The 26,434-nt window shown below is 51.0% G+C and overlaps 2 protein-coding genes across 2 annotated transcripts in view; one reads left to right on the forward strand and one right to left on the reverse strand.

Annotated features, from left to right (window-relative positions):
- Positions 1-9,754, forward strand: part of AMFR (autocrine motility factor receptor) — a 56,189-nt gene extending 46,435 nt beyond the window's left edge. The window contains exons 11-14 of the mRNA XM_003943454.4: positions 3,211-3,345; positions 4,982-5,065; positions 8,348-8,532; positions 9,400-9,754. Coding sequence (XP_003943503.1) covers positions 3,211-3,345; positions 4,982-5,065; positions 8,348-8,532; positions 9,400-9,547 — 552 coding nt within the window. The 3' untranslated portion in view covers positions 9,548-9,754. The remainder of the gene's footprint in view (positions 1-3,210; positions 3,346-4,981; positions 5,066-8,347; positions 8,533-9,399) is intronic.
- A 5,195-nt stretch (positions 9,755-14,949) lies between these two features.
- GNAO1 (G protein subunit alpha o1) overlaps positions 14,950-26,434 on the reverse strand; it is a 167,488-nt gene continuing 156,003 nt past the window's right edge. The window contains exons 7-9 of the mRNA XM_003943452.4: positions 21,716-21,869; positions 17,379-17,594; positions 14,950-16,288 (exon numbers count right to left, since the gene is read on the reverse strand). Coding sequence (XP_003943501.1) covers positions 17,407-17,594; positions 21,716-21,869 — 342 coding nt within the window. The 3' untranslated portion in view covers positions 14,950-16,288; positions 17,379-17,406. The remainder of the gene's footprint in view (positions 16,289-17,378; positions 17,595-21,715; positions 21,870-26,434) is intronic.

Consider the following 26,434-nt stretch of genomic DNA (forward strand, 5'->3'; position numbering starts at 1 on the left):
AAACAGAAAGCAGAATGATGGCTGCAGGAGGGGTGGGGTGAGGTGAAAAGGGCTGTTGTTCTTAGATACAGTTTCACTTTTGCAAGATGAAAATGTTCAGAAGATCTGTTGCACAGCCATGTGCCTGTGGCTAACACTGCTACACTATCTAGTCATCCCTCAGTGTCTGGGGATTGGTTCTAGGACCCCTTCCTTCAGACACCAAAATCCATGGATGCTTAAGTCTTTGATGTAAAATGGGGCACTTTAACCCTTCATAGTGTACGGTAAGAAAAAAAAAAACAGTGGGGGGATACCATTTGCATGTAACTTGCCCACATCCTCCCTTTTACTTTAAATTATCTCCAGATTACTTCTAATATTCAATACAGTGTAAATGCTTTGTAAATGGTTGTTACACTGTATTGTTTAGGAAATAATGACAAGAAACCCTGTGTATGTTCAATATAGACACGGCCATCCTCGGCTTAATTGTACAGTACCTGTCAGCAACCATATAACACTTGATCCATGGCTGGTGGAGTCAACCTGTGAAACTCACCTGCAGTGGGACTGAGGGCTCACTTACACTGACAAATGGTTAAGATGGTAAATTTTATCCATTTTGGGCCATAATAAAAGAAGATGGCGTAACTCTTTTGGCCCCTCTCTCTCCTTAAACCTCAGCTGGACTGTCAACAGAGAGTGAGGGTGACATCTTGGTGGGTATAGGTGGTCTGGGAGTGTGGTAGCTCAGTGCAGCCACTACTGGGCTCATGGCAGGCATTGCAGGGGTTCTTGGGTCAGGCAGCCGTTGAAGCTCTGCAGCTGGACCACCCCACCCACCTCCTTTAAAAACTTCAAGGGTGTGCAGCCCTCCTCGGAATCAGAATTCTCTTCTTGGAGTTATTTAGAATTCTCAGGCAGGCTCTGGCTCTTCTTCCTCCAGTTCTGTGATCTGTTGGAGTGGACTATTTTTTAGTACAACCAATATACTGGAACCATGCGTTTTTTATTAAGATCCAATATTTAACTTGCTAGATTTTCTGGTAGACAAGCTTTGGTCTAGTAAAATGAGTCTTAGGCATTTTTTATTTGGGAAATGAGGGGGAAGCTGTTTAAGAATAAAGAGAAATTTTATATGATTTTAGAGGTTTTTATGGACTCTTGCCCAGTTAGGTTTGACCTGACCTGGGAAAATAATGATCACCTCATGTTCAATAAACAAGCTGGCTGCAAGAACGAGGAGGCTCAGGGCCCTGGGCACTGCTCATCTTGCCAACATTCCGCCCCTGGCATGAACTCTAAGCAGGGCTTGGTGCAGACCTTTTCATCAAGGTTCTGACACTGAGACATACTTCCCACTCTTTCTGCAGTTACAACATGTTCGTGGGAGCTGATACCTCAGGAGGACTTTATTGTGCCCCTGAGGCAATTTTTTTTCTTCCTTTTTCTTGTTTTTGTTTTAGTTATTAGAACTTTTCCGAAAATAAAACCTTGGATATAAACATATATAAAATTAATTACATATGTGAAAAAAAATCCAGAGCTGCTCGGATGAAAGTATGGGTGGTGGTGTGGCCAGGCCTAAGTCTGCTCTCCCTACACACACCCCAACCCTAGAGCCCTAAGTAAGCTCTGAGATGCCTTTAGAGTACAGTTTGAAAACTGCAGCTTCAGGGCCATGTAAGGAATTTGCATTCTCTGTAATCTCTTTTTTACCATTGAGATATAATTGAAATAGAGTAAAAATTTACCCTTTTAAGTATCCAGTTCAACACGTAATTGTGTATCTATCACCTAATCAAGATGTGAACAGTTCCATCCCCACCCTCCAGAACTCCACTGCATCCTTTTATAGTCACTTCCTTCCCCGACCCTCCGCCCCTGGCAACCACTTATCACTTTTCGTTCCCTATAATTGTGCCTGTTTCCAGATGCCGTATAATGGAATCATACTGGCTTTTGAGTTAGACCTCTTTCACTTAACATCATGTATTTGTTCCCTTTAGGATTGTATCTTTAAGGAAAACATAGTTTTATACCCAAGATATTTTGAGCTTGAAAATGAATGCTTTTGGGCCGGGTATGGTGGCTCACACCGGTAATCCCAGCACTTTGGGAGGCCGAAGTGGGCAGATCACAAGGTTGGGAGATCAAGACCATCCTGGCCAACACTGTGAAACTCTGTCTCTACTAAAAATACAAAAATTAGCTGAACATGGTGTCGTTTTCCTGTAATCCTACTTGGGAGGCTGAGGCAGGAGAATCGCTTGAACCAGGGAGTTGGAGATTGCAGTGAACCAAGGCTGTGCCACTGCACTCCAGCCTGGCGACAGAGCGAGACTCCGTTTCAAAAACTAAAAAAACAGAAAGAAAATGAATACTTTGAAAACATTTATTTTTATGTATTTACAGGTTGCAAGTGCAGGCTTCTTACATGTGTATATTGCATAGTGGTGAAGTCTGGGTGTTTAGTGTTACCATCATCTGAAGAGTAAACATTGTACCCAATAGGAATTTTTCCAACCCTCACCCCTTCCCAACCTCCCACCTTTCATTGTACAGTATCTGTTACTCCACTCCGGATGGCCATGCACACTCATTGTTTAGCTCCCACTTAGAAGAACCTACGGTGTTTGACTTTCTGTTCCTGAGTTATTTCACTGAGAATAATAGCCTCCAGTTCCATCCATGTTGCTGCTAAAGATATGATTTCTTTTTTTTTGTGGCTGAGTAATATTCCATGGTATATATGTGCCTCATTTTCTATATCGAATCCGGTGTTGAAGGATGCTTAGGTTAATTTCATATTTTTGCTACTGTGAATAGTGCTGCAATAAACATGTGAGCACAGGTATGTTTTGTATATAATGATTCCTTTCCCTTTGGATATATAGTCAGTAGTGGGATTGCTGGTTTGAATGGTAGTTAAAATAAACACTTTTTAAAACTAGAATATTCTAGTCGAGGTTCTCTTGGGATCCAGTTGGTTTTCTGTGCTCTTCTTATGTTGAAATTGATGCTGCCCACAGTTGCTTGTTTGGCTTCCTGGAAAAATACTAAAGGAACTACAGTGTGAATGTGACCTGTCGATAAGGGTGGCTCACTTACCTGTGTTTTCAGGGCATGACGTCACATTCTCTGCCCAAAGCCTGCCATACGCTATGACTTCAGTCAGCACCTGTTGCCAGTGAATGCTTCTGTGGACTCTTATTTGTATTCCTGTAGGCTCATCAGATTCAAGAGATGTTTCCCCAGGTTCCATACCATCTAGTGCTGCAGGACCTCCAGCTGACACGCTCAGTGGAAATAACAACAGACAACATTTTAGAAGGACGGATCCAAGTACCTTTTCCTACACAGGTAAAACAGGGATTTTAAAGTATGATAAATGGATTCTGTCTTCACAAAGATCGAATACACTTAGGTCAACTGTTTTAGTTACTTAACAGCTGAATATTATTTATGACTTAGTGAAGGGTTTCTGTAAACTCCCTAACTTTCCCTAATTAATAACTGAGAACAGACTCACTGAAGCTAAGGGATTTGAATAACTTTTTGTTCAGACATGCACTCTAAACCAGCCTGTCCTTGCCAGTCTAGGAAGTCATAGTATTAGTTCCTATTGGACAAAGACTGGCAACGTTTTTTCTTTGAAGGGCAGATAATATTTTAGGCCCCATAATCTTTGTTGCTTCTCAGCTCTGCTGTCATAGCAGTACAGCAGCCATGGATAGTATTTAAGTAAATGAGCAAGACTGTGTTCCAATAAAACTTTATTTACAAAAATAATTAGAGTAGTGCACTTGGCCTTCAGGCTGTAGTTTGCCAACACCCCGCTCCAGGAGCTAGTGCCATCTGTCCCTAGTTGGCTTTGCACACTGGTGTGGTGTTCTACTAGCTACCATTCATCTATCTGAAGTGGTAGTTTTGATTTTTAAAAAGGTCAGATCTCCACTTTGATGGCAGGACCACAGAATTTATATATGAGCAGGGAATAATCTACCCCAAATTATTCAGTTTTAGTATGTAAAAATGTGGGAATCTATTAATAAAATTGTAAAACCTGAGACTCTCTGAAGCGGGGAAGAGCATGGACTTAGTCACATGGGCTGAGGTATTAGATGTGATTCCCAGTTCTCAGCTATTTGACCTGGCTTTGACTGTGGATTTCCCCAGAAGCAGACCCTGGGACAAAGATTTGAATGCACGTAGTTAAATTTGGGAAGTGGCCACAGGAATCACAGGTTATGGGTAGGGACATGAGCTGGGGAAAGGAGGGTGGCCAGTAATGGGTTTGTTATCAAGCAAGTTACCACCATGGGTGACTGAAGCTCCTTCCCATTTGGTGCCTCTGGGATCCAGTGTAGAACATATGCCTCGAGGGAGATGAGGAGCTGGGGTGTTCATAGACCAATTCCCTTCCTCGCTGGTTGAGGGCTGCCTCTGGAGTGGCTGAATTACCTCATGTAGCCAGAGAAAGTCCTCAGGCAATGAAATACAGACACTGGCCAGCCAGCAAGCACTGAGGCAGCGAGACCTGAGGGGTGCTGGCCGGTCCCCGGAGTGTCTGCAGCATTGTGTAGATCCTGAACTGGCTAGACGGAGAATAACAGCTGCACCTGTTTCATAGGATGTGAAGATAAACAGTCACGTCCCGGTTTTCCTTGGTGCCGTGCACGGACTTAGGTGTTCAGTCAGTGTTATCTGCTGTTATCATTGTTTTTGTTGCCTCGTTACTGTTACTCAAGAGGAAACTAAATGTGGGGCCGGTTGCTGACTCTCATTGACTCTCAGACGTGGAATTCTAGGTTACGCCCCAGGCTCCTTTGTCTTGCTTTTCATCTTTAAGGCAATTTAATTTCTGTGATGCTGTAGACTTCCTTCACGTTACAGGCTGGGTTGGGTACCACAGCTCCCTCTGCACTCCAGGGTTTCCCTGAGTCTGATTTGATTTCTGAATGACTGTGGACTGTCTGTGGTACTTTCTCTCTTCCAGCGGTCAGATAGTATCAGACCTGCATTGAACAGTCCCATGGAAAGGCCAAGCAGTGACCAGGAAGAGGGAGAAAATTCTGCTCAGGTAAGACCCGCACTCTAACAAGGGTGAGTTCATGGAACTGTGGCGGGGAAATGTGGTCCTGGCAGTGGTCTTCCTCAGTCCTGATGCCTGTGAGGCTGAGGGCAAGAGTACAAAAGAAACTGCTGTATCTGCCCCAATGATGAAGGGCAGCCAATCAGGCTGTATCTGTGGTGTGGCCCGTGTTTCCACCCAGGGCTGGCAGCCACTCCCTGGGGATTGCCCTCATGTGTGGAGGAGAAAGGGGTCGTGCTTCCCTGGGCCAGCCCTGCAACCTTGAGCCTGGGTGAGAGCCCGTGGAAAGGCAGGAGGAAGCTGGGCTCGGGACTGGGAGGGTGCCTGGACCCATCTAAACCCAGATGGGGATGGCATAGGGCAAGCTCTCCAGGGGGCTGAGGCCATTGAGATGCCCTCCCCTACACCTCACTTGTCGAACTCAGGATTTCCAGATACTTCCATGCATTTTGCAAAACAGACCGCCTGAACTGGTTGGGGCTGGGGGAAGCGTGGCTTTCTTGAGAACCAGATCTGTCTGGTGACCCACTTTGGGTGCCTTGAGGTGGCCACCCTAACCCCAAGCAGCAGGGCTGACCCTCCCCCGCCCATGCCCTCCGCCCTTCACCTGCGTCCCTGGTTCCCACTACTCTTCTGTGATCCCATTCACTGCCTCAGTTACCATGTCAGAGCACTTTCTTATGCAACCACAAATAAAAATTGGACAACCCCGCCTTTGCGTTTCTGTGTTTGCACTGTGAGGGGCTTTCCTGCATGTGGGCTTGGGTTTAGGGTGGCGCTGCCTTCCTTACCAGGGTGCACAAGGTCTCTTCTAGAAGCACTGGTAAGTGATGCAAACTTTCACCTCTTATGTTTTTCTCTACAAATAGGAAACGGTAAACGCTACTAGGATTTCTTCAAATCTGTTGCTGGGTTAAGATTTTCATATCCACATCTGTAATTGGATTATGCGTCATTTGTGAAATGGTGCATGGCTTCTAAGGACGGGGTCCATGTCTGCATTTCCAGTTTTTGGATAGCTGGCGAAGCTGAGATAGGGACACCAGATGGGCTTGGGGGCATCTGTGGGTACAGCACATTCAGTCTCTGGATTTTTCCACCTCTCCTTCTAGAGTTAGCATGAAGATTTCTAAAATGTATATATATTTTAGAAAGTATATGTTTCACAAGGAACCTTGCTGTGCAATATTTTGGTCATTTGTCTGTGCAACATTTTTGGTCATTTGTGAAGAAATAACAAGTCCTTGAATACAGTCAATTAACAGAAACTTCAGTGTAGCCCTGTAGGCTTATCGGCTCCACTCGATGGAGGCATTCTGGTCTCTGCCCTGCCCCCGCTCGGACTGGTAATAGTCAGGCTTGCAGCCCCACAGAGCAGGGCTGTGGTGGGCTGCTCCTGTCTTTCCAACGTCTCCTTGCCCCCTCACTTACCATGCTTCCTTTCTTTTCTTTCCTTCTTTCTTTCTTGACAGAGTCTCGCTCTGTTCAGGCTGGAGTGCAGTGGCATGATATCGGCTCACTCCAGTCTCCACCTCCAGGGTTCAAGCAGTTCTCCTGCCTCAGCCTTCCGAGTAGCTGGGACTACAGGCACGCACCACCATATCCAGCTAATTTTTGTATTTGTAGTAGAGACAGCTAATTTTTGTTTTACCATGTTGGCCAGGATGGTCTTGATCTCTTGACCTCGTGATGCGCCCGCCTCAGCCTCCCAAAGTGTTGGGATTACAGGTGTGAGTCACCATGCCCACCCTCACCGTTCTTTCTAACCTGCTCTAGCCTCAGAGCTTAGAGGAGAGGGTTAGGATAGGACAGTGAGACCCCAGCCTGTGTGTATGTATATATATGTAGATGTTGTGCCAACTCTCTCCCTGCCCCATCTGGCCCCAGAAACCTCCTCAAATATACTTCTTTTGACCCTAGGCTGGCTGTTGATGACCACTCCCACCTTCATGGGTGTCTCGTCATCTCTTCAAGTGGTCCTTTTGGGCAGAGTTGTTTGCAACCTCCTTAGGCTGGTTCCCTCGCGCAGGAGCCCCGTCCAAGCTCCAGGACACACACTGTTGCCTGGAGTCAGTGGAAGGCAAAAGTGTTCCCATCACAGCTCCCCGCTGCCCTGTTTTTTATTGGCTACTCCCAGTTTCTTTCTGTAGATTTCTCAAGTGTATGCAGCCACCAGTTCCTCCGTTCCCTGACTCTAGGGGATATGAGTGGTTCTCTTGAAGTTCCCTCTTGAGCTTAGCTGAAGGCAGGAAGAAGTGAGGGTGGGTCTGGCGGGAACTCTGAAGTAAAACAGCCTGCCCCTCAGCCGTACCCACCTCCACCCTGTCATAGCCTAGAAGCAGACAATGGGCTGACCCTGGCCAGCCCAGGTCTGCATCTGGGAGCGTGAGCAGCACAGGTGGTCGGGCACCTGCTAGGATGCAGGGGTGCCCGGGCATTGTCATGGACTTTGGAGCTTCAGCCAAAGCCAAGGAACCATATAATCCATCCTGTCTCTTAGATACTTAGGGCTGGGCACAGTGACTCTCACCTGTTGTCCCGGCACTTTAGGAGGCTGAGGTGGGTAGATCGCTTGAGCCCAAGAGTTTGAGACCAGCCTGGGCAACATAGCAAAACCCTGTCTCTACAAAAAATACAAAAAGTAGCCAGGTGTCTTGGCATGAGCCTATAGTCCCAGCTACTTGGGAAGCTAAGGTGGTAGGATCACCTGAGCCTGGGGAGGTTGAGGCTGCGGTGAGCCGAGATTGTCCCACTGCTCCCCAACCTGGGTGACAGAGTGAGACCCTGTCAATAAAGAAAATAAATAAATAGATGCTTAGCATTTATTATTTTTACCTCTGTTTTCAGAGTCAATTGAGGTTATAAAATTTGTGCAGAAGATTTGGTAAGACTGTTTCACATTGTTGAGCAATTAGTAGAAGTGAACAGAAAACTCCCTGTGATGTAAACTCACAGTTGACGTGTTGGTAGTATATTCTGAGAGTGCAGCCTGAAGCTGCTTATGTTTTTCATGCTGGTGATCGTTTACTTACCCTCTGGTATGGAACATTCTGTGAGTAAGGTCCTGTTCTTAGTGCTACTCAAGCCGTAGGCAGCAGGCCTGCTCCGTTACCGGTAGCGTATGGTTCCTATTTTCTGCCTCCCTGCTTGGCAGCAGCCCACTCTTTGAGTCCAGAACACCCTTGTCTGGGGTGCCCCATAGGCAGGGAACCTGCTTAGGACGGAGGCCTATGTTGACAGCGACCTCCTTGCTTCCTCCGCTGTGTCCAGACCGAGCGTGTGCCGCTGGACCTCAATCCTCACCTGGAGGAGACACTGGACTTTGGTGAGGTGGAAATGGAGCCCAGCGAGGTGGAAGACTTCGAGGCTCGTGGGAGCCGCTTCTCCAAGTCTGCTGATGAGAGACAGCGCATGCTGGTGCAGCGTAAGGACGAGCTCCTGCAGCAGGCTCGCAAGTGAGTCGCTTCTCCAGCCACGCTCGGCATAATCCAGGTCAAAAACCAGTGGCTAAAGGCCATTGTCAGGCCTATGTCATCTTCTCTTTTTAAACAGATGCCAACAGTGAAAAGCCATTACATGCCACCCCAAAACTCAGATTTCAAGCCTCTCTTGAAAAACCAGAGCATCTGATAACACTGGGCCCTACTGGTCTACCTCTGATGCTGGTGTCACTGGTCATCTCCCCTGGACCCCTTTGGCCACGCTCGCCGAGCGAGCACTTGGGTGCCAAGCTGTTCTAAGACCTTTATATGAATTATTGTAATAGCTCTAAGAGGGAGCACTGTTAACCCATTTGGCTGACATACAGCTAAAGAAATGGAGGCTGGAGAGGTTAGCACTGGCCTGGCCGTGGCGTCTCTTCCCAGGCCCTGCCTCTTGACCACTCTGCCTTTCAGCTGAGCGTTGTGAACACACAGGGCGCATCTGTGTGTCACACCCCCATGGCTGGTGGCAGCTGCAGCAGGTGCATCTTGTGGATAGAGGGGTTTTGTCTCAGCTCCTGAAGACAGGGTTAGCACTGCGTTCATCCAGTGGGTTTGAGCCCCGGTGGACCCTGTCATTGTGGGGTTCCGTGCTGCGCCTGTGGGTGGAGGGGTGGGCAGGGAGAGGCAGCGTGGAACAGCACTGGAGGGTTCCTCCCTGGTGCAGAGAGAACTTGCGCCCATCTGTTGGGGGCTGGATGTCTTTGTCATGGGTGGTGCTGCATGACAGCTTCATGAAGGTGCCTAGACATGGGGAGATGTGAAATCAGCCTTCTGGATGTGTTCCGCAGTTCCTATCTCTCTCCCATGTGAGAGAAAAAACTCTTCTGTTTTTTCTAGGCGTTTCTTGAACAAAAGTTCTGAAGATGACGTAGCCTCAGAGAGCTTCCTCACCTCAGAAGGTGCGTCCTCCGACCCCATGACCCTGCGTCGAAGGATGCTGGCCGCCGCCGCAGAACGGAGGCTTCAGAAGCAGCAGACCTCCTAGCGCTCCCTCGCCTCCCTCAGCCGCCTCCTGCGGGGGAGGCCTGTCCCAGTTCTGCTCGCCGCGTGGAGAAGCGGGCTTGACTGCATTGCCGCTGTATAAAGCATGTGGTCTCACAGTGTTTGGACAGCTGACAGATTGAATCCTTCTTTGTAATACTTTCTGTGTGACATTTCCTTCCCCTTAGAAACACTGCAAATTTTAACTCTAGCCATGATCTCTTCTGGTGTTGACTGGACTGCCTGGGGTGGGGGACGATCAGGAGGGAGTGAGCAGTCGCCTGCCTGCAGGCAGCTTCAACTCCTGCCTCATGCGTACATCCCACAAATGCAGGTGTCCTGAGCACCACATCAAGCAGGAAGCGTGTCGGGGAGACGCCCAGTGTGAGCCCGCCCCCACATCATGGGGTAACATCTGTTAGCAAACTGCTGTCCTTGTGGAAGCATGCAGACTGTGCCAGAGGCCAGACCCATGGGTTCCTGGACCCCTGAGCCAGCAGGGCAACTTGGAATAGGAACTCTTGGTTCAATACCTGAGACAGAGCGGGGAAAGCCCAGGGGCTGTAGGTGAGACGGAATCACCCGTTTCTGTCCCGCTACATCCGTGAGTGACTCCGAGACCCTAATCCAAAGCCAGCTGGATTTCTGTGGCTCTGGCGCTCCTGCATCTCATGAGTGCGTGCCATGGGTCCCCTCCCCTCCCAGCATTTCCTTGTCCCCTGTGGACCTGGGGAGTGTTAAGCAGCAAGCTTTGGTTTATGGTTTTCATTTATTGGTCAAGTAAATTAGGCAATGCTGAAGCCTGTGGGTTTGGTCCTTGAACAAGATGTGGGCCTTGCGAGATGGGAGAGTAAACCTTGAAGGGCTTTACTGAAGAAATAAAAGATAACTTTTGTATCTTTAACCCTGAGAGCACTGCGCTTTCATAGCTGTGTTCTTCCTGGTTTAATTCAACAGAGAAGGTAAGGTGTAAACCTACATGCCTTGGAGCAGACCCAGGTCCCAAATCTCTTCAAATTCTTTACGTTTAACTTTAAGGATCTGAACTGTGCAGTCGTAGGTTACAGACTTCAGTTTTATGCCCCATTGGATTACTTTTTTTTTTTTTTTTTTTTTTTTTTTTTTTTACTGTTTGAAAGATTTGTTTGTGGTAGTCCTTTTGGGAAGAATCCAGTATTATCCATAATTATTGGCAAAGTTAAATGTATTTTACATAACTGAAAGTTTTTAGAATGTTGAAAAGTAATTGAAAAAGGTGATAGGTACATTTTTAGGCAAAGATAATTTATTTCAATAAATCTTTCAAAAGCCTTACCTTGAAATGCTGTTAGTAAATTTCTGTGATTTTTTTAAAAAAAATTGTTTTGCTGAGAGCATAGCTATTTGTTTTTATTGTAAAACAATAATAATAATAATAAAAAGCAAACTCTACTAGTGTGTTGTGTGTGGCTGGAAGCTAAGGCAGCTTTTTGCAGAAGTGCCAACGTTAAATCTCATTTTGATATAGATTTTGTGAGCACTATTTTGGTTGGTGGAGGGGTTTTTTCCATCTTTTTGAATTGAGAACTTTTATTTTTCCTAGTATATTTGGAGAGGGCAGAACTGAATTTTTCTTTCCCTTGTATTTATATCTTTTTTTTTTTTTTTTTTTTCAGGTAAGTGGCTAGCAAAAGATTCTTTTACTCTCCTCGAATTTATGTTGTACTTTACACGTTGCACCCATTATAAATGCTACTAATTCCATGTGTTTGCCTGTTTCTAATGTGTGAAAAGAAACAATTGTTTAGATTGATTTTAGAGGGTCTTGACTCGTAAGACGGCCATACCACACTGTTGAGAGCAGGAGCTTAAGTAGCTTAAAATGACTCAAAAAGCGAAGTCCTCAGTCTGCCCATCCATTTCACACCTGGACCCTTGAGGGTTTCGCCACTTCCTGGGGGCGTCCAGGTGCCTCAGGTGCTAAGGGCAGTTACGATGGTGGGCTCCTCCCAGGACCCGTTTTGCTGCCCTGGATGGCTGCAGGGTCAGGCAGATGGCCTTCATGCCCAGTGCCTGGAGAAGCAGCGCGCAGGCTGGGCTGTGGGTCCAGGTTTGTAAGCGCAGCACAAGGCGTGGCCAGGTTCTCTGGCGGATGGTGGTTGAGCTGCCCCTGGCCTCTGTGGGCTCTTTGGGAATGAGGCTGTGTTGCCCCCTCCGTTTTCTTAGTGGCGCTGTTTTGTTGACCTCCTGGGTTCTCTTGCGTTTTTGTTTTGTTTTGAATTGTGAGGCTTTTATGTACCATAGAGGATGATGGAGCATGTGGCTCTTTTCACTGTGTTGATGTGAATCCAGGTGCCCAGGCGGCTTCTTGGGCTAAGTAGACAAAGTGCCTTTTTATCTGTAGCCAGCAGACTTGATCCTCTCTGTGGTGGCTTTCAGTTCTGCTGGAGCAGGACACACATGGAAAAGGAAGCTGCGGCCTTGCCGACAAGCCCTGGCAAAGAGCAGTGCCCGCCCGCCTGGCCTCAAAGGCCCTCCAGCATCTGGGGCCTCCGCCTCGCAGGGCTGCTGCTTTTCTGTGAGGTTAGACGTGGCTCCAACCTGGCTGTTGTTAGAATCACTGGGGAGCCTTTAGGTGGAATCATTTACTGTCAACAGCTGGGGTGAGCCGCCTCTGGCAGCCATCACATGCAAGGTCAGGCCCTCATAGTGTGGGACAGAGCAGTCTTCGGCCGAGGAGATCCAGTCACGAAATCCAGAAGAGGGCAGAGTTGAGAGGAATCTGCCTGCAACTCTTGGGGTCCTGTGGGGGAAAAACAGGTTTCTCCCCAAAAGAGGAGTCTGTGGTGCTTTTTCTGTTTTCCTTAAGGGCTCTGAGTCATTAGAGGTCCCCTCTAGATCTTTTCTTGTGGTACCCAAGATGGCAAAGAGGAAGAGGAGAGGGAGAAGGGGAAGTTAAGCGGGAGGATGCTTGGGAAACAAAGCGCACAGAGAGAACAAACACGTATTTTTTTTTTTAAAGAGGGGGTTCCAGTCGACTAGAAAATACTGCCCAAAAAAAAGGATCCCAAAAGAGAAAAAGTAGGAAAGCCTTACCAAGGTAGACATGTATCTTGAATATTGGCTTTTAATTAATAAGCTGACTTCTAACTCTAGAGCTATTTAAAAAAAAAAAAAATCCTTTCAAGTCTCTTATTACCTGATTTTAGCTGGGACAAAGAGCTGATACTTCTGGATTTTGAGTCTTTTTAACCAAAGATACTCTCCCAAGAGGCAAAGCTGTATCCCCAAACATCAAAAGTCATGAAGATAGCAAACCAAAAGGGATTGATTCTCTGGGAATGAAATCAGCTGTAGCAGTGAAAGTGCCACTGGTTTTTTTTTGTTGTTGTTGTTTTTTGTTTTTGTTTTTTTTAAATCTTGCAGGGGATCCAAAGCAGGCAGTTTGAGTATTTTAACTGATTTCAGATTTGATCTCTGCCAAAACGTTACTGCGATCATTCTCTGGATGTTAACATTCCAACATCAGGGTCAGTCATTAGTCCTGGTTTAGAAAAACGAACGTGTTGGATCTGCATTTTTATAATCTTGATGGATAGTTTTGTGTTCATTTTCCCCCTTTAGACAATTACTCTTTTAATTACCTTATTGCCCTAAGCAACTGCCGGCTAGGCAACAAAGGTGCATCTTGAAGCCCCGTCTTCATTGGGTGGTGAAAAACGGTTTGGGAATCTGCAGCCACCAGAGCCAGAAGAGGTTCACAGCGGCTCTGGGACTTTCTGAAGACGCCATGACGCATAGTCTCAGTATGAGTTTCAGGGTGGAGATCAAAGACCTGGAGGGTTTCCACAGGTGGCGATGATGGATATCTTTTTGTTTACCTCCTAAATAGAGGCAATTTTCTCCGAATTTCTTTTAGAAGCTTTTTAGGTGCCATTGGAAGTAAAGTCTCCTATTTGATTTGGTTATAAAACTAGCTTTTTCCAATTGTGTGCGCAGATAAACTGGGTGGTGGTGGGGGGTGAGGGCGGGAAGGAATCACTGTGGAGCTTTAAAAATACATATAATAGGTTCTGCCACCACTCTCCTTGCTCCAATTGAATTGGCCTTTTTGCTGCATCCTTTCCAAAAAATGCTGCAACCTCCCTTCTAAGGAAAATGAGTCAAAGAAACTTCTGTTGGTTTTGTCTGCAAAACTCATTTGAAAGTTGGGAAAGAACCCTATTAGAATATGGCTCAGTTTTAGAGAAATTCAAATATGCCATATATAGAAAACGTTAGGGCTTCCTTCAGCCTTCCATGTGGATCTTAGTTTGTTACAAAGTCGAGCTGTGGCCTGGATTGCAAACCTTCCTCTCAATAGAGAGGGTAGGTCATGTGCTCCTTTCTGCAGGTAACAAGTTGGAGTTTGGGGAACCGGGGGAAAGCAGAAGAGGTTTAAGGGGTCCCTGGACTGGTTGCGTGTTTCTAACAGTACCTCTTGTTCTTCCATAGTCTCTGAAACAATGTCCCCTCCCTCCACCCCCTTGATTCAAAAGACTATTGGAACTTGGCCAGAGAGGCTTTTCTGAGCCTATAATTCCCATTTGTTGGAATGTGGAGAGGACTCCAGGTAACTGACCTCTTGGGGGCTCCCCGTCTCACTGAAGACGCCGTGACGCATGATGCTCTTGGCTGCTTGGCCAGTAAGTGGCACATGCACGTTATGCAAGGATTTCAGTGGGCTGCTGTTGCAACTGATTTGCTAATTATCACAGCAAAAGCGGGCAATGTCGGGGGCGGTTAGACCTACAGCCTGGGGGAGGTACAGGGATTAGACTCCGTGTGCCCCACCGAATTGCTGGGTTACCAACTGTGTGTCCAGCCTGCAGGGGGCTTCCTGGCATCCAGGTGCAATTGGGGCACAAACCGAAGGCAACCTTCCTTGTCAGGCTGGGCCCAAGCTCCTCCTGGGCAAGTGAGTGGCTGGGACCTTTTGGGTGCAGATGGGCTCAGGCAATTGGCCTCATTCTTGGGACCACTCATCTTCCCACTGTTGGGGGACCACTGGCTGCAGAAGAAACAGGATTCTGCTTGATAGGAGAGGGGGCTCACCTGCTCTCCTTGCATTTCTTCCTTCCTAAGCCTCACTTCCACCTCACTCTCAAAAGCAAAACCTCGTGAGGGTGAGAAGGTGCCGGGCACTAGGAGGAGAGGGCATTGTGGGAGAAAGTGGCGGCCCCCTGCCCTCGTTCCTAGGTGGCACTCGCCTCAACTGCGCTCTGAGCTGGGGCCCCAGTGACAGCACTGAGCAGATGGGCAGGACCTGTGGTGGACTCCTGGCCGCTGGCCTCCCAGCATGTGTGGCCGAGTCCCTCCTTCCCTCTCCTGCCAGAACGAAGCCCACCCCATGAAACCATCGGTGGAAGGCACAGGGTGAGACTCGAGTACAGACAAACATTCTCTTTTATTGAGCTACACAGGAATTTTCCATTAGTCAGAGAAGTAGACTGGCAGTGTGTAAGATATCACAGAAACCTCACCAATTGGGAATAGAAAGGCTTACAAAGACCCGTGGGCTTTTTTTTTTCTTTTTTCCTTTTTAGGTTTTTTTTTTTTTTTAATTTTTTCTGTGTTTTGTCTTTTTGCCTCCTCTTTATTTGAAATGGCTGTGACTGGTCTTCTTCAGCAAAGATTACGTCTTAAAAGTGGAACCGTGAAGAGGTTTGGGGTTTGGATATTAGTCAAAGTAGAAATGACAGGATTGGTCATGAAAACAGTGGCTTTAATGTAAACACTACATTCCATCTTTTTAAAATTTTTTTGTGTTTTTTTTCCATCTTGTGGTATTTAAAAATTTTTTTGTTGTTGTTCTTTTTGTCTGCAGCACAAACATCCCCACATGAGAGAGCGGACACAGGTCACCAAAAGAAAGGCAGAGGTGGGGAGGGGCGCACGCACGAAGGGCGTCGGCAGGGACCAGAAATCGAACGCGGCAAAGGGAAAGAACCACAACCTGTTTCCCAAGGACTAGGAAAACGGATCCGCGGGGGGTAATACATCGTACTCAGCAGGACAAAAAACAAAAACTAAGAAAACAAAAAACCAAAAAAACCCCACAAAGGCTATCCATAGAGAGGGGGTCGGTGGGCAGATTGTTTTCTATGGGGCTGGATTTCCATATACGATGGGTGTTCTTTTTGGCAGCTACTGGCCAGTGAGAGCTGTGCTTTTTCTATACAAACCTGGAGTGAGTGTGTGGCGGGAGTGGCTTAGGGCCGCGAGGTGGCGTCTGTGGTGTCTGGGCGGCCGGCAGGCAGCAGGGTTTGCAGTGGCCTATGTGGCCTTCTGGAAAGCCCGGCCTGAGCACACTCTGTGGACCAGTGCACCGCACGGGAGCCCCAGGCGGCAGATGGACCTGGCACCCCAGCAGGAGCGCCAGGGGCCATGCCGCAAGGTGGGATGGGGGCAAGCATGGGTGCAGATGGGTATGTTTTATTTTGCAAGAAAAAGAAAAATATGGATGAAATGGTGAGTTTTCCTTTTTTTTTTTTTTTAAGCTACAAAGCACATGAGAAATGTTCTTTTTTTTTCCTTTCAAATTCTAAATGTGAAGACTCAACTAAAACCGGATTCTACAGCATTCTACAGAAATACACAGCCGTCAGTCACTCTGGGGTCGTAGGTTAGACAGGGGCTTGATACAGAAAGGCTGTGTGTCTTACAAAGGCCAAAAGGTCATGCTACCAGGAGATCAACGTCAACAGCAAAGAGTCCGTGAAGCAGTCTGTAGAGAGAGAGATAAGGGGTCCAGTCTGACCATTTTCTTTGATTTTAAAAAACAACCAACCAACCAAAAAACTTTAGAACATTCTGACTAATGCTGGGATGGGGCAAGATGGGGCAGCAGCACGAGGGGTCAGAAACCCCACTGGAGCCCATCCCCGGTGCCTGGGGAAGCCTGGGCCCCCAGGACCCTGACTTGGGTCAGGCCTGCAAGTCCGGCCCTCCCCAGGCCACGCCTGCCCCCCTTGCTCCCCGCCTTCCCACATGCCCTCTTGGAGCGGGGCTGGCTTCAGCTCTGCAGGTGAACTTCAGTCCCCTACTGTCAGCTGCTTTTAGAAAGCAGACCAAGTCTCCCTGTTCTCTGATTCTTGTCATCTTAACATGAATAAAGAAAACTCAGGAGACAGTGGATTGGTCGGAGCAATGATTCTTCTAGATTCCTGAAATTAACAACCACCACCACCCGAAAGAGAAGCGACCTTAAATTGTTCTGTTGGGAGTGTAGGGTGAGGAGAGGCTTAGGGCATTGGCCGTTTCTGAAAGAAAGGGTCTGGAATTTGCCAAGAGCAGGAGGGTGAGGAGAGGCTTAGGGCATTGGCCGTTTCTGAAAGAAAGGGTCTGGAATTTGCCAAGAGCAGGACGGAACTGAGGGTGCGGAGGTTCTGAGGGCAGAATGCAGAGTTGGGTGGGCCAAGGCCAGGCCTCTGCCATTCCCCTGCTCTCAGAAATGGGGCTCAGAGAGGAAAACCCCGGGGCTATCCTCAAAAGGAGGGACTTCCAAACCAAGTTCCCATCTGGACATGTGTGAATGTGTACACACACACACACACACACACACACACACACACACGTGCATGCTCACGTGGGGTCCCAGGAAAACCTCCATGAGTTATGGGATGGTGATCAGTTCTGTCCACAGCTCTTTCTAGTACAAACTAAAAAGATATTTTAAATATATATTTGTATATATATATAAGGTTTTGTTATACCTTTTTAAAGTTTATTTACCAACTTGCATTTGTTAGTGGGGTGTGTGTGTGTGTGTGTGTGCGCGCGCACGCAAGCTGTTCTGTGGGTGCTGGAATCATTACCAAATAGGTTGCTATACAGGACAAGAGGTCAGTACAAGCCGCAGCCCCGGAGGTTGTTGGCAATGATGATGTCGGTGACGGCGTCGAACACCACCTGGATATTATTCGTGTCTGTGGCACAAGTCATGTGACAATATATTTCTTTGTTGGGTGAGCGGTTTTTGCTTTCAAATTGTGCTTGGATGTAGGCGGCTGCGTCTTCATAGGTATTGGGGCCTGTAACAAGACACAGAAGAAAAGGGAGAGGCCCTGGTGAGCGCAGTGGGTGGACAGAGTTGGGGCCATGGAGAAGCGGGTTGTGGTGTGTCCCAGGAAGTGAGATGAGACAGGAGGGGAGCAGTAGGAACTGCCGGGCAATTCCAAGCTGTAGTTGCATTTTAAATTAAATGACTATTAGGTTGCTGCAAAAGTCATTGTGTTTTTGCCATTTTATATATATATATATATATTTTTTTTTTGGAGACAGAGTCTTGCTCTTGCCAGGCTGGAATGCAGTGGCACGATCTTGGCTCACTACAACCTCCACCTCAGGTTCAAGCAATTCTCCTGCCTCAGTCCCCTGAGTAGCTGGGATTACAAGCGCGTGCCACCATGCCCAGCTTATTTTTGTATTTTTAGTAGAGACAAAGTTTTACCATGTTGGCCAGGATGGTCTTGAACCTCCTGACCTCAGGTGATCCATCTGCCTTGGCCTCCCGAAGTGCTGGGATTACAGACGTGAACCACCACGCCTGGCCTTGCCATTACTTTTGATAGCAAAACTGCAATTACCTCTTTTTTTTTTGAGTGGAGTCTGGCTCTGTTGCCCAAGCTGGAGTGCAATGGTGTGATCTCAGCTCACTGCATCTTCTGCCTCCCGGGTTCCAGTGATACTCCTGCCTCAGCCTCCTTAGTAGCTGGGACTATAGGCACATGCCACCACGCCTGGCTACTTTTTGTATTTTTAATAGAGATGGGGTTTCACTGTGTTAGCCAGGATGGTCTCCATCTCCTGACCTCGTTATCTGCCCACTTTGGGCTCCCAAAGTGTTGGGATTACAGGTGTGACCCACTGCGCCTGGCCTGCAAAACTGCAATGACTTTTGCACCAACCATACGCGGGCTGAGCGCTTGCCTGGCCAGCGATGGTAAAGACTTGGACTTCGCAAGACCTCTTGCTGTTTTTATAGCAGATCCACCTGGGAGCCCTGCCTGGGAGGGCAGTGGCTACAGGGGACCCTTTAGCCTCCTAGATGAACAGATTGAGGCACTGCCCCATGGTCTAAACCAATCCTGCTGATTCCAACAAACCAAGAAAACAAAGTCTGGAGAGGGGCCTGCCCAGGAAGGCGGTGGGCACTCAGAGGGACCTGCACTCCCTCCTCACTGGTTTCCTCTAAGAAGAGGCCACTCGGCAGGGCTGGCAGCATATCCTTAGTAGTCATGGTTCTTGAACGAGTGACCAGGACATGGGGGCATTGGTGTCCCCAAGGCAGGAAGTTTCATGGGACATCAGCATGCATGATGCCAATGGGGGGCCCTCTGTCCCCGCCAATTCCTTGGGCGTCCCCTTGATCCTGGCTGGGGCTGGGTGGGGCTATCAGGGCACACCTCTGGGTAATATGACAGTTTTCCACCCAGTTGCCACCCAAGCTCTCGTGACTCTGCCGTGTGGACAGTTTTCAATTAAAGATCCTAAAATATGAACCAAGACAGAGTGCAGAAAAGCCCCAAACAAGAAAGATGTCCCATTTCCCTCAGTGCCACTAGGATCTGGCCTGAACGGAAACGATATGCTACTTTGGATGTGGGATGACCCTTCCCTGCCCCAGAGGCCCTGCCTCATCCTCCAACTGTGGGCCAAGGGCCCGAGCCGCGGGATGAGGTGGTGGAACTGGGCCGCTGGAAGGCTTCCACAGCAAGGAGTGCCTCCTATCCTTTAAAGGCCACCAGAAGACCTGGCTCCAGCCCGGTACTCTAGGCCAGTGATCAGCAAATATAAGGGGCAAGGGGCAGGGGGTGGGGACATCCTTGGGTGGGGTGTCACGGCAGAGACCAGCTCTGGGCAGCCCAGCAGGAGTGCCCAAACCCACAAGGCAAACCTTATCCTTGATCCGCTGGTGCAGAGATGCCAAGGGTGGCCAGCCCGAGCCCCCAGCACGGCTGTTAAGGATTGGACAAAGCGACCCATGTGGACCCTGCCAAGGAGCTTCCTGTCCAGAGATAGCCGAGCCGGGCACAGCTCAGGGTGGAAGGTGGCCACAGGCAGCCGTCCAGGTGGGAGGAGCGCCCCATGCCTTTCCTGTGTCTGCCAAGCCCAGCGTCCTCACACAGCTGCGGCCTGGCCACGCCGACCCACACGTCCCTTAGACAGCTGGCCACCTCCTGCCCCACCCCTGCTACTTGTTTTGTGCCCTCACAGGCCTGCGCTCCACAGGGCCACTACACTGGTGACCATCTGTCATCCATGATATCATCTGAATTCAAACTGGCTCCCTCTGAAGGCCCTGGAGAAACTCATGTTTCCCAGGTTCCGACTGGCCTAGTACTTGCACTCCACAGCAGTGAGACTGGCCACTCTCAAGTCAGGCCCCAGTGGGATGTTGGACAAGAAAGCGCCGTAGGGTTGGGCCTGCCCATGAGGGTGGCCCTGGCCTGAGGGGGCCTACTGGGCTCTATCATTGCGGTCGGGAGAGGTCAGCAGTGGCTGTCCGGAGCGAGCTGCAGCCTGGCTCTGTCCAAGGGTCGCCTGGGGCTGGCCTTTCGGGGCCTGTCCTGTGCCCTCCTGCCCTCATTCCACCCTGCAGAGGGCACCTCCTCCATGACCAGTTCCCTCTCCCTGGTTTCTATCTTGTGAATAACACCAATGGCAGCCACAGCCAGCGCTTCTGTAGACCTGGGACCAAGCAGCCGTCCCTCCAGTTACCCTTGAGGTGGGCATAGGGTGGGCATGATTATCCACTATGGTGCCCAAATTAGAATGAGGCACAGGTGACTGAGCAACTTGCTGAGCTGCAGGGGGTCTGGCTCCAGAGGCGGCCTGGGCTGCGCGCCCTATTGGGACTTTGTTCAAGAGCCTCGAGGGCAGGGCACAGCTCCTGGCCCATCTCCTGCTCTGCACTTTGGGAAGGGCAAGAACCACCTTGTAAATTTACATTAGCGTGGAGCATCAGTGAGGACGTGGGCTGTGCTCAGAATGAGCTGATGGGCCTTCTTCATACACTGCTCCCAGCTGTGGGGAAGGGTGGGGCGCCCAGCATCAACCTCTGCTGGATTTGGGAGCCCTGTCGCTGGGCCTGGGGACCTATGTGGCCCTGGGACTGGGCCCATGCCCAAAGTCTTGCTCTGGAGCTGTCAGAACATGGGCTCCTGGCCCAGCCAACCTGTGCCCTGACCTGGTGGATGACAGGACACCTCCTCCTCCATGGCAGGGTGCTGGCCCTCTGTGCTGTGCAGCCTGCAAAGGCGACTCCTACCCCAGGCACCCCCAGAAGCTTCCCAGCCCCCAGAGGGACCACGGCTGGGCTGTGGCATTCTATCAGCACTGCTTTTAGCCATTAGAAGCACCCCAGAGCTGGCTTACCCCACAGAAGCCACCCTCTCTCATCCATCCATTTGCAAAGTTTCATTTGGGGGTTGGCGGGGAAGGTCTGTGATACATTCCCCTGAGAGCAAGAAAACAGCCCGAGAAGGCAGCAGAAAGGGAGGCAGGGATGGAGGAGGCTTGCAGATAGCTGGAGTGGTTGGATTTGGGGCAAAGACCGGGGGCTGAGGAAGAAGGGGAGAGAGGAAGCACGATGAGGCTGGGGTTAGGCAGGGAGAGCAGGCATGATGCCGGGTGGGGTTGGGGAGTCTGGCTGGGCCCAGGCTGCAGAGAGGAAGCATGTTCCAGGCACCGAAGCAGGGAGTAGAGAAAGCAGGTGGGGCCAAGAGGCAGCCCAGGCCCGCTCACAGGCCACATGTCCACCTTTCGGTTTCATGCAAAGGTGCTGTGTGGCCCTGGGCAGGGGTGAGGGGAGGCCACTGCTGAGATTACAGGAGGCTCTCCTGAGACCTCTTCTAGAGGGAGACCAGGAGGAAGGGGGAAGCCCGTGATGCTGTCCTGCGCCCTGCTCCCCACCATGTCACTCCTGAGTACCTTGGTCATAACACATATACCTTAGGAGGGGTCGTTCCCACCATGCCTAGGGCTGTGTCCTGGAAGCCCAAACCTGGTGGCACAGCGCTGTTTCTTCCTTGCCCCCACCACACTCCTGTAGTGGGTTCCGCATGCCAGCCAGCCCCAGCGGTGCTGGCCCAGCAGCCTGTCTCTGAGCCAGGGGAGGGCTTCCCCCTACACAGCACTGCCTGGCACCCACCTGTGTATTCAGGAAAGCAGATGGTCAAAGGCGACTTCTTGATCTTCTCGCCAAAGAGATCTTTCTTGTTGAGGAAGAGAATGATGGAGGTATCGATGAAGAACTTGTTGTTACAGATGGAGTCGAAGAGCATGAGAGACTCGTGCATGCGGTTCTGCGGCCGCAGGAAGGGAGGAGAGAGGACAGACAGTGGGAGGGAGACACAGAGACAGGGAAAGAGAAGGAGAGGATTAGGCTTGACAGAGAGGGGCGGGGCTACGCAGCAGCTCCTCCCAGAGGCTGCCAGATGGAACTTGAGTTGTCACACCTCACAGCACATCTCATTCTCTGCTTCCAGAGCACCTGTCATGTCAGGGCCAGAGGCAGAGACTACACTGGGCACCAGCCATGGCTCTCTGGGGAGGCCGAGGACAGGGTGACCCAGGCTTCCTCACTGCAGAGTTCCCAGCTATGGGAGGGTCTCCCAGCACACGTGTGTGCGCATGCCTGTGTGCCTATTATGTGTGTGCCTGTGTTGTGCCTGTGTGCGTGCCTGTGTGTGTGCATGCCTGCGTGTGTGCCTATGTGCGTGCCTGTGTACATGTGCCTGTGTACGTGTGCCTGTGTGCATGCCTGTGTGTGCCTATGTACATGTGCCTGTGTGTGTGCATGCCTGTGTTGCGCCTATGTATGTGTGCCTGTGTGTGCCTGTGTGTGTGCATGCCTGTGTATACCTGTGTGTGCCTGTGTGCATGCCTGTGTGCGTCCCTCTGCGTGTGCATGCCTGTGTGCGTGTCTGTGTGCATGCCTGTGTGCGTGCATGTGCCTGAATGTGTGCCTGTTTGCGTCTGTGTGTGTATGCCTGTGTATGTGTGCCTGTGTGCAGTATGCATCTGAGTGTGAGTGGGGGGCGGTGTGCTGGGAGTAGTGGAGGCTGGACTGGAGCCAGACAGCTGGGCTTTGGCCCTTCCTGCCTAGACCTCTCTTCCTGGGCCCATCCTGGGCTGCGGAATGTCCTCTGGGAGTGCTGCGAGACTCCAGGCCCCTCCCGTGGTCTGAGGGGACGGCATGCCAGGTCTTGCCAGCATCCTGGGGGCCACCACTCAGGGGAGAGGCTCCTGGGAGGCTCACTCCAAGAGTGCCTGGGGGACTGGCTGCACCTCCGTCTGGGTCCTACTCAGTCGCATCTGACCCTGCATGGCGTTCTAAGCAAGGCAGATGTGGAGGGCTGCCCTGAACACAGGAGGCTGTTTAGCAAATGGATGAACATGGTGAGCACCCCAAAGACGCTGAACCGAGGGGCCAGCCTCTGCCCTGGGCAAGAACTCTGCTTTGGGATGCTGAACACATTCACTTGGGTAGTCTGTTTCTCGGCAGTACGAAGGGCATCTTTCTCTGTAAACCAATCCATTTCTGCACGGGGAGGGGGAGGAAGGGACAGTTTCCCTTATTTTCCCCAAGGATCCCGTCCTAGCCCTGGGAGCTTGCCCACTGTAAACCCAGCTTCCTGGATCTAAAGCCCAGAGGTGACCCAGGCTAAACTCTACCTCTGAAGTAAGAAGAGTGACACAAGTAACAGGAAAAAGAAGAGAGCTGGTGTAGACACCACTGGGCGTTGTTCACGGGGAGATGAACCCCTCCCCAGGGACGAGCACACTGTGGGTGCTGACGAATCGCTGGTTCCCGCCACGCCATCCTCTCTGAGCAGAAGGAGGGCAACAAAGATGAAGTGACCACACCAGGCACCGAGGCCCACGCTGTGCCGACACTCTCCCTGCCTCATGTCTAAGCAACCTCACCCGCCCTGAGGGGACACCTCGGTGACACAGCTGGGCCAGATCCAGAACTTATGCAATGGTGTCTCCGGTCCCTATCATCAGGCTGTGCGGAGCTTTCGAGGAACCGATGCTAACAACAGCTGGTGGGCCCCGTGCACCTCACGGCCAGTCCTCCACTCTGAATCTCTCCCACGCCTGGGTCACTCCACCAGGACACATAAAGGCGGCCAGCCCCAGCCCCTGCTCCTACTGGCTGAAGTTGATAGGTGGAGAGGGCAGAGTTCTCAGCTGCCTCTCAGGGGCACCTGGACAGCTGGCACGGCTTTAGTCCCCCACCACCCCCGGAGCTGTAGTACATGGCACTGCCTTTACATTCTGCTACACAGATTCAGTAGACTCATATGATCTCATCACCTCTCCTGTCCTCAATCAGTACGTTTCATTCTCAATCCCCAGGAGCATCTTCCTGTCATCTGTGTGATCTCACTGGGGAGGAGTAGGTCTCACTTGCCCCAAGCCACCTTGTTAGGGTCTGTTCATAAAAGGACAGCCAGAGGCTTCTAAGGCCCAGTGAACCCAGATTCAGGGCCTCAGGCTCCCCACACTCAAGCTAATTGAGCCACATATGAGGGCAGAGTGGCGAGGCTCTGAGACCAAAAGGATTCCACAGGAACACGCTCCCTACTCCACAGAGCCACTTCGGCCCGCAGCTGCGTAACAGAGAGCTGGAAACCCACAAAACCCCACGCCACAGAGCCACCTGGGCCCGCAGCTGCACAACGAGCTAGAAACCCACAGCCAGAGCCGCGCTCCCTCCTCTACTGCACATCTGCCTAGGCACTGCCAGGAACCGCCACTTGGGTGACCTGAGTTGGGAGTGGGGACTGTGCCCCCTGAGTTGGGAGTGGGGACTGTGCTCCTTGGCCACCACCGAGCTTAGGTGTGGAGGAGAAATCAAGGCTGGCTCATTCAGGCTCCACAGTTCTACTGGCTAAGGCTCGGCCCCTCCACAGCCCCCATGCCTCAGGGCTGCAGAGCACAACTCACACGCACTCGCTCTTCCAGTCAGTACTGACTGTGTTTGAGGCTCTCTGCCAGGCTGCCCCAAAGACATAAGAATGACCACGTTAGGCTCCTGCTCTCCGAGAGCTCAGAGTCTACATGGAGAAAGACGACGCATAGTCTGTGGTCTCAGGAGTGGCAGTGCAGGGGAGGGCTTGGGGAGCAGAGGACAGACTGAACCAAACCTGGCTTTATAGGGAGAGGGCCTTGGAGGGAGCCCCAAAAGACGGCTGATTCTGGAGACTCAGGTGGGGGACGGAGGCAGAGGGTGCTCAGCAGGGCAGTGAGGACGGGAGCTTCTGCAAGGCAGGGGAGATGCCGGCACTGAGAGCCCTGCCAGCCCCCAGGCCTGACCACCCTCCCTCGGCACGCTGCCTGGAACCAGTCACCAAAGAGCCGAGAGCATAGCCCATCCTTACAAGCACCCTGGAGGAAGCAGACGCTGGGGTACGTTAAAAACAGAGATGCTACCATTAGAGAAAAGAGAAAGAATCCAGGGTTCACAGATGGCCGACAGCCCCTGCCACAGACCTCTACCTGCCCCACGCTGCAGTGGATGCCCAGGAGCAGCAGGAAGCCGTGCCAGTACAGTCAAGGCCACTGGTGCGTCACTCACAGCAGTGTCCAGGCAGCAGCCAAACTCGCCAGGACAGGAAGGTGGCTCGGCGCAGAATGGGGCAGCCTCGTGCCAGACGGCGATCCTGACAGGGCACCCAGTCGCCCCAATCCTCTGTCCCCAGCAGAAGTGTTCCTGCTCCACCAGGCTGCCTACGGTCCTGGGACCAGGACAGGGCAGGGCCCGAGGACACATGCTGGGCAAATGCACCTGGTAGGAGCTCCCTGGGCCCTGACAACACACCACACTCACGCTAGGAAAGCGGGTACTTTTTATTAACGGCAGGTGACTAATAAATACATTATGGCAGCCAATAAATTATTACAATAACTAGAGATTTATTAAACCAACAAGTCACTCTTCTTACAAAATTACAGTTAATAGGGGGTGGATGGCAGTGGCAGGGTTGGGAGGTGGGACCACTGCACATGAGAGAGACGGCTTTTCTAAGGAGGGCCTGGGGCGCCTGAGCCCACCTGGCCTAGAAGAGGGAGGGGTGCATGGAGAGGAAGAAGGTGCTCAGCAGGGGCAGGGTTGGGGACAACGGGCTGAGCTAGGAGTTGGGTCAGAATCAGCAGAGTAGAGAAGAGCAGGGGCAGGAGGGGAGGGCATGGCTGCCCAGAGTTGGGGGAGAAACGTGGCGGGAGGGGAGGGGAAGGTGGGAAGGAGAAGGGAGGGGAGGAGAGGGGAGGGGAGGGGAGGGGAGGGGAGGGGGGCCACAGGAGCAGGGGAGAAGAGGAGAGGAGGTGAGGGTATGGAAGGGGATGGGGGCCACAGGAGCAGGGGAGGAGAGGGGACTAGGGAGAGGAGAAGTGGGGAGGAGAGGGGGCCACAGGAGCAGGGGAGGAGAGGGGACTAGGGAGAGGAGAAGTGGGGAGGAGAGGGGGCCACAGGAGCAGGGGAGGGGAAAGGAGGGGAGGGAAGGGGAAGAGAGGGGCGGGGACAAGAGGGGAGGAGAGGGGGCACAGGAACAAGGTAGGGGAGGGTAGAGGGGGCCACAGGAGCAGAGAGAGGAGGGGAAGGGAGAAGAGGGGATGGGAAGGGAGGGGAGGGGAGGAGTGAGAAAGGGAGGGGGCCACAGGAATAGTGGTGCCTTGGAGCTGCCAGCTCTCCTGGGAAAGGGGGTGAGTCTCTGCTGGTGATCTTGGTGCACTTAGCCTGGGGATGAGAGCTTCTCTTCCAGGGGGAGCCCCTGTCTCATGGAGGGGATCCAGGAGTTTGGATTGGGGGCCATTCTTTCTGCTTTCCCCACAGCCTGCCCTTCTTTGACAGGAGCCTTGGTCT

This window comes from Saimiri boliviensis, chromosome 1, assembly GCF_048565385.1.
Source record: "Saimiri boliviensis isolate mSaiBol1 chromosome 1, mSaiBol1.pri, whole genome shotgun sequence".
NCBI classification, from domain to species: Eukaryota; Metazoa; Chordata; class Mammalia; order Primates; family Cebidae; genus Saimiri; species Saimiri boliviensis.